Genomic DNA, 11,604 nt, shown 5'->3' with positions numbered 1-11,604 from the left:
ATATGAGAAATTTGATAAGGCTTAGCAACCTATGGCAAGCAGCAAACAAGATCATAGTTTGTAACTAGAAGAGATAATTTGTTTCTAAAATTTGAAGATAGCTTTGATATACAGAAACATCTGTTAGCTGAGTTCTTGCACAGATCTTAAAATATAACATTCATAAATGGAAACATTGGCTCATGTAGATACATAGATCTTGAATACCGAGTTGTTCAAAACTTGAAAATAGCATTGCTTACTGGACCAATTGTTGTTTGAGATGTTGCAAAAGAAATATCTGCTGAAGCTTTTTGCCAGACACTAATTATAGCAAAACCATCTGGAAAATGATCTGTAGGAAATAGTACAGCTTATAAAATGAGTCAGTTCTTGCACAGATCTTAAAATATAACATTCATAAATGGAAACATCGGCTCATGTAGATATGTAGATCTTGAACTGGACCAATTGTTGTCTGAGATGTTGCAAAAGAAATATCTGCTGAAGCCTTTCACCAGACACTAATCAAAGCAGAACCATCTGGAAAATGATCTATAGGAAATAGTACAGCTTATAAAATGAGTCTGATCAACGTAGGCCAGTAAGGCAAACACTGATTGGCATATCCTTTAGCCAATCAGGAAATGTCACAGACCTACTGAAGGATGTGTAGATTGTATAGGAATTTTTGGCACCAAAGGACAGGTTTATGTGTTTTAATAAAGGTGGATTCCAAAATAGAGAAATGAAAGGTTGACCGACCATTTGCAATAATTTCAAATGTGCTATCTATGTAGTTGTCAGAGCAAGTCAGGTTCACTAGTAAATGCTGGCCAATCACTGATTCACATTTTGGTAGTAGAACTTTTGTTTTACAGGAGAGACATGGTAAATTCTTTACTTTCACACTCTTAGTTCTTATGTATGTGGGTACATGTTGTTTAATTCTATTCTGCAATTTTTGTAAAGTGCGACCTACATACCAAATTTGCAGTGGCACGAGAATTGAAAACGGCCATTACTAAATGTTTTCCAACAGTGAACCCCTACTGTAAAACACACAAAGATGCAATACCTACCACACAGAAAAGTATGGTTATTTATGAAATATTAAAAAAAAGCATTTTTTCTGTGTCTAATCTTCAACTTCTCCCTTCCAGAATTTTCTAACATCAAAAATAGGCTGCTGAAGTTTCCAACCAATTAAAAATACAAACTATACCTAATTGCAACCAAAAATCTATAGTTTAAACCTCCTACATTCTTAATTTTTTTGAGATAACAATAAATTTGTGAAATACACCAGGAAAGCATCTCACCTCTCTCTCTCTGGCTTTTGTGATTGTTTGCCAATCAACTATACAGGGCTGCTGGACATATCTATAATGAGTAGAAAAAGCAAATTTTCCTCTATACAAATTACAAATTCTTGTTTAGTTTTCCTGCCATAAACTGTTAGTCAGCATAATTGCTTGGTTTGTGTTGATCATTTTGCTGCTTCAACAGCTAAATGAATTTCTTTAACCTATTTATAGCTAACTCAGAAAGCCGGTAAATTACAGTAGTTATGGGACATTGTATTCTAGTGCCTGATGTACTTTTTGCATTATAAAATGCATATCTGAAAGGTGCATAAATTCTTTTGTGGACATCCAAATTTGGGAGAGTCAGTAATGCATATGAAAGAATGCCTTCAATTTTTACTTGAGTGCAAAAAAACTCAAGTATACAGTAAGTACTCTAAATCCTTATCTTACGTATATATTTATCATTATATATTGTTTACTAACAAAAGCAACTACATTGTAAAAATCAAATACTTCAGTGAAACACAATGTCTAGAATTTCATGAACTCAAATGAGTATGCAACATGACACCCCATAATAATGTTTTATGTTTGCTCTACACAAAACAGCTAATAGGCTCCTACTATGATTTACTGCTTTTGATATGAGGATTTACTGCTCCAATGGGTACAAAGTACAGCAATAAAACCACAAAGTTAAAAGGAAACAAGTACAAAAAAATTAATGAAATTCGATGAATACTGTAGTCAATGCAAAGGAAAAAATGTATTATGCATTTATTACATATTTTTAAACTTTTACTTTCACTGTACATTGATGATTCTGTTACAGTTAGTGTTAGGGTAAAGAAAATACGAGATAAAATATAGTTTCACTGAAAACTAATTTCTTATATTCATGTGGAAGGTTCTAGAGGTTTTAAAATATGGAATATGAAAACAGTAAAATGAATAGAAGTATTTTCATTCTCAGTATGAAAATTTACCTTTCACTCAGATTGACACAGTAAAAGCTTTGGAAATTTACAGAAATATTTTCTAAAAATAGTTTATTACAAAATAAATTTTTTTGTTTACAAGAGATTTGTAATGTTTCCTAAAAGCTTAACCAAATTTTATAAAGATAAACATAGTGAATTTAGAATTATAGTAAACATTAGTACATATACCTTCACAGATATGGAGGTTGGTTCATTTGATAGAGACCATGAACAGATGATTTAGCGGTCTAAGACTATACATTTTGTTTGTGGAGTAAGTGGTTTCTTTAATAAAAACTTGTGATTTCACTCATTTATTACTTCAAACAAGTATCATTTAAAAAGATATAAATACGACAGAACAATGAAAACTAACACTTACTTTACACCTTTTCCAAGGGACAGAGCTTCTGTATTCTCGAGTTTGGTTTTAGCTAGTGCCTGTTTTTGTGTTTTGGTTCCAGCAGCTGTAGGAGTGGGAGAGTGAGAAAATAAACCACTATCAACACTGCTTGTTGACTCTTCAAGATTTTCTTTAGTTTTGTGGTTGACAGATGCTAGTTGTGGAATGCGTCGAGGTGTGTGGTGATAATTCACAGCAGGTAGGTAATGAGGTGAAACTGGCCCTCTCTTGTTCACCATCAGAAATGTAGGTGGTACACCCAATCGTACAAGGTCTGCATGAGAAGGGAGAGTAAGTACACCGCTACTTGTGGCTATATTAACTGGAGCTCTAGAAGCTGCAAACTGATCAACAGTTAATAATGGTAAAACATCAGTGCATCCTGTAAAAAAGGCAGGAGAGTTGTTACTTTGACTGACTGATGAAGTTACAACCCACTGAGCTGGAAAAGCAGCACGGTACATTCTGTGTCGACAAACTGATGATGATGACACTAGTCTACATGAAGTGATTTTTCCTAAAATTGACAGTGTTCTTTATAAATGGATCAGCAGATTCAACGATAGATCTTTGCTAAAAATGACAGTTTCCTTTATAAATGGAACAGTAGAGTCCACGATAGGATCACGGGTATGTCCCTTACCCAACTCACCTTTTGCACTGTGAAAAAATTCACTCTTTGCATCAAATTATTTGTAAATGCATTCTTTAGTTGCTTGATTTAAACCTGTCAATAGAGAAAATATATACAAAATTGTAAGTTCTTTTACATAACAGAATACATAGATATATATGCCTACTAAAGAACTGTAATTTCTACATTCACGGTATAAAAAGAAACAAGTCAAAACTATGTTGCTAGAATCGATGAGACCAAACTTGTTAATGCATTTCATGTTCACAAAATATAAAGATTTTGTAAATGAATTAATGCCTGCTAACAAATTAATTACGAAAGTTTTAACTGTACTAACACATCATAGTCACCTGATCAGGGTTGCTACTAATTAAAATATTAATGGAAGATTAATTAGACACACATTCATTTTTATACCAAATAATCAAGGAACAAACTAGAATGGATCTTATATTACTTATTGTTAATCCCTAATGAGAATGTGGTTTTGGAAAGCATTGTTAGGTTTGATGTTTTGCTACATGTTGAAGTAAAAAAAGAAAATACATTTTAGTTTAAGAAAGTTTGAGATTAGAAGACAAGATTTATCATAAGTGAATTGTGACAATGAGTTAAAAAGTGATGTGAAACAGATTTGGTAAATATTTAAAAATAAAATTCAAGATAAGGATTTTCCTAAAAAATAGAGAAAAAAGATTAAAATGAAGAAAAAATCTAACTAGCTGCTGATGACATAAAAGAGAAAATCATGGATAAATGCAATAAGTTTAAGAAGTATAAATTTACAGGAGGATAGAAGATTCACAGAAGTATAGGAAGGCTAGGATTTTAATTAAAAAAGAAATAAGGAAATCCAAAAAAGGCATTCGCAAAATGTTTGACAAATAATGACAAAACTGTAGGGACTTTTTAAGTATGTTAAAGGTGTGTAAGATGTTAGAATGGGGGCCGATTCTTTAAAGTGGTGAGGTTACTGTTGAAATTATCAAATGGCTGAGCTGTTAACTATTTTCTTTACATTGGATGGGGAAAGATTAGTTAATTAGATAGAAGAAAGTAAAATGTTTTTATTAATAGGGTCCAGTCAAACTGAATCCTTGTGAGAAATGATACAATTTGTGCTTCATACATTTGAGGGCAACACTAGACAATGGCAGGTTTCTCCTCACAGGGAATCAAACACATTAAATAAGCCCTTTCAAAGTGAGCATATGAAAGGTGTAAAAGTAGATGGTGCTCACTGCTTTTCAAAACTAAACCACAAGGTGAAACATGGCAACATCAAATGTCCCAGATAAGGAGAATTTTAGGATGTATCAATAAAATATCTTGATTTTAAGTCAAATGCTGTAATTATTTTTTATACAAATCCCTAGTTAGACTTCACTTGGAATACTGTGCACAGTTTGGTCTCTTTATTCAAGAAAGGATATTAGGGTCATTCCATGTCAAGTTGCCGAGGGCATGACACCCAACATCTCAGAATTGGCCCACTTTTTTAACTGATGGTACCTAGCTATGGATTAAGTATACCTACAAAATATTTTTGCAAAATTCTTTCTCCTTCCTTAAATAGAAACATTTGAATTTTAGCCAAATGTGGTCAAACATTGCTTGTGGTGGCCATTTTGGATTTTCACAAATACCCTATTCCATTGCAATTATTTTCATAATTTTACCCAATTTTACTGAAATTGGACCAAGATTTTTCCTGCCCCTAATTCAAGTACATGAAATTCAAATATGGAAATAGCTTTTACTTATATCCTAAAACAATTCCCCAAATTACCCTTTAAACCCCCCTACTATAGAATTTTAAAATTTATGAAAGTGTTTATGCCCTGTTTTTTGAAATTATTGGAATCCAATGTTTGACAAAACTTGTCAACACCAAATTTGGAGCAAATACTCATCAAACCATGTAGTTTACTATATTAAAAACCTGAGATGATTTTTTTCTTGTTCCAAAGTAATAGTCCTCTGAAAATTGACTAAATTATAAAGCCAATATGCCTAAATTCTATATCACATGATATATTGATACTGATGTTCAATTTCAAAGAGTGCTTAAAACTATATTGAGGTTACTTCTATAATCAAACTGAATATCATCTACATGAGCTACAGAAGATTTATGAAGTTATAAAGTCAGTTTTAATGGTCTAGCCAACAAGTTATTGGACTGAAATGTCTGAACATCTTTAAATCTGGTCAATGATCTCCTGTTTTTTTCAGAAACTCATCAATTTTTTTTTTACATCAATCTCCTGCAAATGGTATTGATGACCAGTTGCTCTTACAGGTGCATTTATTGTGCAAAGAATATGTGTTTCCAGTACAAAGTAAGTATCCTCTCTCCTTGGCCACAAGTAGGATGTAGCTGGATATTTCGGATGCAAGAATTTTACAAGAATATTATTATTTTCAATGTCAACTTCATCAACAAGTCCAACCCAGTACTTCTCATCATAATTGCAAAGAACAAAGTTGAACTCTTTTATCTCTTCAGAACGATTTTCTCTAATATCAGGTCAAATGTAAGTGTAAACTCCTGATCAGAGGAGACACGCTTCACACCAACAACACTATCTGATAGTAGTATAAATTGGTGGAAACTTCAAGTTCCAGTCAATATGTTACTTTGCTCAAATCATTCTTTCAGATATTCCCACAATTCAGTCATCTCATCTTGTGAAATAAATAATTTTATTACCCCTTTAATTTCATCTCTGCAAAACTCAAAAACTTCCTTTGCTTACAAAATTTGGTTTGATAAGGGTCTTTGAAGACTTGCCATTGCAGTTAAGCATTTAATTGTTCCTCCAAGACTGTCACAAGGTGAGTTACCATGTGATGTGGCAAAAAAAGTCCCAAATATAATTTACTCCAAAATTACTCTGATGAAGACATAAATTAATGAAATTTTGTCAGTTCTTATATTGTCCTGCGCAACCATCACTAAAATAGTGCACTGTCTTAATCTTACCATTTATCTCTTTTTTGATGTAGTTGATGGTTTGGCTTATGACTCTATAAACAAAGCCTACGTCATGACTCAAGTCATTTGAAACAAAACAAAGGGACAGTTCCTTCAATTCACCTGTTGTTCTGTGATACAGAATGATAGGATGCAGAGTGCATGATTGTTGATTCCAATGATAACTTTACACCTCATCTTGTATCACAAATTTGTAATTTTTGGCAAAGTGGCCCAATACCAATCCATCATTATCGTGCAACTCTTCTTTGCATTTCTTGAGAAAACTTGTTTGTGCTTTAGCAATAAAAGAGTGTGCCATTATATAATCTAACTTGTCAATTAGCTTGTCGATAAATTCGTTTACTGAAAACGAGATAGCAATTAACTGCGACCTGTCAATCGCCATCCATTGTTGAAACCTTATCTCCTACTCGTCAAAATCATCTCTTTCCCCACTTCCAGCTCCATCATTATCGAAAAGTTTTTCTTCAATATAAGCTCTCAGATTTCAAATACATGGACATTTTTCACACCAATGAAGCATACAATCTTTCTTATCTTGGTTACAAACAATCGTATTGATGAGTTCATGGTAGGATTTGTCTACTTTGACAGAATTCAACATCAAAGCAACATTCTGATGCATGGTACTGATGCAAACTGAATGTGTCTCGGAAGACCCAAAAAGTACACACCATTTTGGCGTGAGGCTAAAAAATTTCAAAAATCCTATGTTTAAATTGTGATTGTTATCTTTAAATAACTTGTAAAGCACAGGAAAAGTTGTTTTTGTATATCGACATTCTTCCAAAGGCTTACAAAGTTCATTTTGCAAATATCTGTCGACTATACTCATCGTCAAAGTAGAATGGTGTAATAATTTTTCAGTTTCTTTTGACACTGTTTTCCTGTTTCTTTTCTGGTAACTCCCTAATTCCTTTTTCCGCATCTAATTTCCTGGCCTGCCTAGCCACATATTCTGAAACATTAAAAATTTCATGAGCTTTCTTGATTGACCAAGAAGGTGCTACCATTGTCAATATTTGAATTTTTCTGGCCAGGTTTGAAACTTTCAGTTGCTCATTCATGAAGAAAATCAGTGAGTCCAGATCCTTGCTTTTCTGTTCCATTATGGCAATATTTTGTCCAGATATTCATTTCTGTAATTCCAAAGATTCTGCTGGAACTTGAATGAAATCAGCAACTTGATTCCAATTTGTCAATCTTCGTTCTTCTAGCTTTTTCTGTACTTGCTCTCTACTTGTTTTGCTTCCTGTATGAGATTTTTTAATGAGATGTCACTGAGTAAAGCTTCACAGGACTAACATCCATCTCAATTAATGATGAATCCAAACTTGTTGTGTAGTATCATCTTCTCTTCTGAGGAAAAATGTTCTTCCTTTTTCAGACAATTGTTGATACTAACATGACACAAAGGGCATAACTTTTTTCCAGGTACAGTGTGTTTGTTAGCAGTTCAAGCATTAGTTGCCAGTTCCAGTCTTATTTCCCTTAAGGAAGGCTTCACAGCTTTCTTGTGCTTCTTAAATGGATTGCATCACTTTCTTTGAAGTTGAACATACATCAATAATAGTTTTTATTCATGATGTAAACATATTGTTTGATCATCATTAAATGTAATGCTTGTTCTCCAAGTTAATACCTGAATTTTCTCAGCATCCAAAAAATGAACAATTTCAATCCAGTACCTCTTGTATAGTCCAGCAAATGGCAATTATCTGAAAGAATCCTGCCAAATGTACAGTTCTCGTAAGAGCACATTTTCAAGTTTAGAATAAGAAGTTAAGCTACCAAGCAAAGATATGAATATAAAGAATGAACAGTTGACCCTATTTATGTTAAAGAGAAAGACAAGCATTGGTTGGTCTTGCAAAATATTAAATTAGGTGAGAAAATTGATGAAAGGAATGATTAAATGCATTCATAGATAAATTGTACATAAATGTGTCAAAGACAACTGTTGTTATTTCAACACAAGGAATTTTGAGTAAATGTTCTATCCTAATTCATTTATTAGCTCAATGCTTCAGGAAGAGTTATTACAAGTCCCATTCAATGTATTATGCAAACATTCAACACCTTTAACAAAGGATTTATTCATTACATTATTTCATGATTACATAGTTGAATACTGACTATAGAATAATTTGGTGAACAGAGATTAGCCTTTTTCCTATAAGGGTGACATCAGAGAACAATTAATACTATTAAAACTGACTTTAGAATTGCATCAATCTTCTGTAACTGATGTACATAATATTCAGTTTGATTAATGAAGTAACCTCAATATAGTTTTAAGCACTCTTTGAAATTCAACATCAATATCAATAAATCATGTGAAATAGAATTTAGTCATATTGGCCTTATAATTTAGTCAATTTTCAGAGGACTATTACTTTAGAACAAGGAAAAAAAAACATCTTAGGTTTTTAATGTAGTAAATTACATGGTTTGAAGAGTATTAGCTTCAAATTTGGTGTTGATAAGTTTTGTCAAACATTGGATTCCAATAATTTCAAAAAACAGGGCATGAACCCTTTCATAAATCTTAAAATTCTATAGTAGAGGGGTATAAATGGTAATTTGGGGGATTGTTTTAGGATACAAGTTAAAGCTGAATCCATATTTGGATTCCTTATACGTGAATTAGAGGGAGAGAAAAATGTTGGTCCAATTTCAATAAAATTGGGTAAAATTATGAAAATAATTACAATGGAATAGGGTATTTGTGAAAATCCAAAATGGCCACCACAAGCAATGTTTGACCACATTTGGCTAAAATTCAAATGTTTCTATTTAAGGAAGGAGAAAGAATTTTGCAAAAAAATTTGTAGGTATACTTAATCTATAGCTAGGTACCATCAGTTAAAAAATTGGCCGATTCTGAGATGTTGGGTGTCAAAATGATTTTTTGCTTGGTGACTTGACATGGAATGACACATTTAATTATTAGAAAGGTTCAGGTGAAAGCTACAAAAATGTTTCCAGAGATGAAAATGTTATCTAAAAGAGATAGTTCAAGATCTTACAATTTGCTATGTTTGAGAAAAGGGCCATAGGAGATCTCACTGAAGATTACAAGATTATCTAGGTGATCAATAAGATATAGGCTTCTTCTCGTTTATGAGAGGAATCAACAATTTCCTTAAAAGAGTGGGTATCAAAAGGCAATCTTAAAAGAACCAAATGTTCCTTTGCTGTTGGTAGATTAAACTAATAGTTTTAACATATCAAAAAGGAAAATGATAACCAGGAATTCCCAATATATATAACATCTCTGAGCCAGAAATATATTCTAGAAGACAGAACAGTGAAAAGAAATGATGGTCATCCCCACCTTTTCCCCCCCAAGACAATTTAAAATAATTTTCAATTTTTGGTAAGTTATGAACTTTAGACATAAAATACACATAATACTTTTCATGTAATTTAATGTTTACAAATGCTTTGAAGGTCAACCACTCATGCAATCTTTTCTGTGCAATATAATGGCCACAAAAGAAATTTCTGCACCAGTTTTTTTTTTTAGCAGTGTATCAGCAACAAAGAGCTTACTTGCAAAATAAGTGTCAGATGTCAAACATCAGAAATCTTTGGATTTCATTTATAGTATATCACATTTATCAGAAATTGACAGTCAGCATAAAACTTTATGTGGTATATATTTATATTATAAATATTAGTGTATGTACAAAAACATGTTTTTTCATGATAATTTCACTACAATTTCCCAGATGCCAGGTGACATTTTGTGGATCAACAACAAGGCATATGAACAAGAAGGAACTATATGGTCCTTCACAACTATCCTTGCACACTCAACCTTGGAAAAAAAGTAAAAATGTAAATCCAATTACATGTATTTTTCAGGAAATCATCAATTCTACTTTTAAACACCTTTAATGTGTTGGTCAACCAATACTGTTGACAGTAACTCATCTTATTATAAAAATAAAACTATTTTAATCAGAGTCTAGCCTGTTTTTTCTGAATCTTAAATTGTGTCCTCTCATCCTGGTCTTCAGACTCAGAGTATGTGCATCAATTTTATCTATTCCCTATACAATTTTATTTTAATTCATTTTTAGCACTTCAGTCAGATCCCCTGCTCCAACTTTCCTTTTCTCAAGAGAAAATACCTTTAAAGTTTAAGGCCTTAACCATCCTCATATGAGATCTCTCCATCTCAGAAATCATCATTTTCCTAGTATTTATCTTTTAAATTCTTTGCAACAACTAAATATCCTTAAAGTTAAACTAGTAAAAGTAAGATGCCCAAGACCAAACATATTCTAAATGAGGCCTAACCAGAGATCTGTACACATAAACAATAACCTTCGAGTTTGACTTATAAGTTATATAACCCAAAATCTCATTTGCTTTTCTTGAGGCAACAACACTATTTAGGAAGCTTACTCAGTTAAGACTGGTCGAACAAAACAACAGATTCTTTTATTTAGACTAAGAAATCTTTCTAAGCCTAACCTAATACTAATAGTAATAATGATAATTATAAGTATAGACCAATTCTAAATTTTACTATCTCACTTTTCTGTGCACCAACTCGGTACTATAATATCAATTACAATAATATTAATAATAATATACTATCAGTATCATACACTTCACAAGTATTGAATTTGAAGACTGAAGTAACGTAAGATTGAACTTTATTTGCGATATAACTTACTTTTCTAAGTTTTAGCCCACATAATTCTAAGTGTATATGATATAAATTGATGTCATATGCATTACTCCATATGCTCATAATTTTCGTTCATTGACCAATAATGTATCCAACACATACCCAACATATTCCACGTACCCCATCAGCTGATGATGATAGTTAATCCCATATCAGCCATAATGAACGCCGAACTCTAGTAACATTGAAAGCCACTTGAATATGATCTTTTGTAAATTAATTGCTAGTATTAATATAAAATATGTATATATATAACTTTATCGTTTAATAAACAATTTTTAATAAGATCTATAGGTTATATTTAATTTTTTATGTTGTTGCGTAATCATTTTCATGAATGGAAATACTATTACCAAGAACTTCAACTGAATGAATTCCTGGCTACTCTTGGAATATCATATTGTTGGGTCTAAGTATGTAATACGTCTTTTTTGTTGTTGTTTTGTGTCAAATTTTAAGCAATGTAATCTAGGGCTTCCTGCGATAGCCGTTCCTAATTTTGAAGCGTTAGACTAAAAGCAGCCAGTCAACACCACCCAACGCCAACTCTTGGGGTACTATTTACCAACCAGTTGTGGAATTGGTCGTC

General features: G+C 32.3%; 1 protein-coding gene across 1 annotated transcript in view; it reads right to left on the bottom strand.

Annotated features, from left to right (window-relative positions):
- LOC111089565 overlaps positions 1-11,115 on the bottom strand; it is a gene marked incomplete at its 3' end in the record, with an annotated part of 36,963 nt that extends 25,848 nt beyond the window's left edge. The window contains exons 1-2 of the mRNA XM_022402321.1: positions 11,001-11,115; positions 2,652-3,399 (exon numbers count right to left, since the gene is read on the bottom strand). Coding sequence (XP_022258029.1) covers positions 2,652-3,136 — 485 coding nt within the window. The remainder of the gene's footprint in view (positions 1-2,651; positions 3,400-11,000) is intronic.
- Between the last annotated feature and the right edge of the window lie 489 nt (positions 11,116-11,604).

Source organism: Limulus polyphemus, unplaced genomic scaffold (assembly GCF_000517525.1).
Source record: "Limulus polyphemus unplaced genomic scaffold, Limulus_polyphemus-2.1.2 Scaffold6634, whole genome shotgun sequence".
Classification (NCBI taxonomy): Eukaryota; Metazoa; Arthropoda; class Merostomata; order Xiphosura; family Limulidae; genus Limulus; species Limulus polyphemus.
The sequence above is the reverse complement of the archived record's forward strand: the minus strand, read 5'-3'. Positions and strand labels throughout refer to the sequence as shown.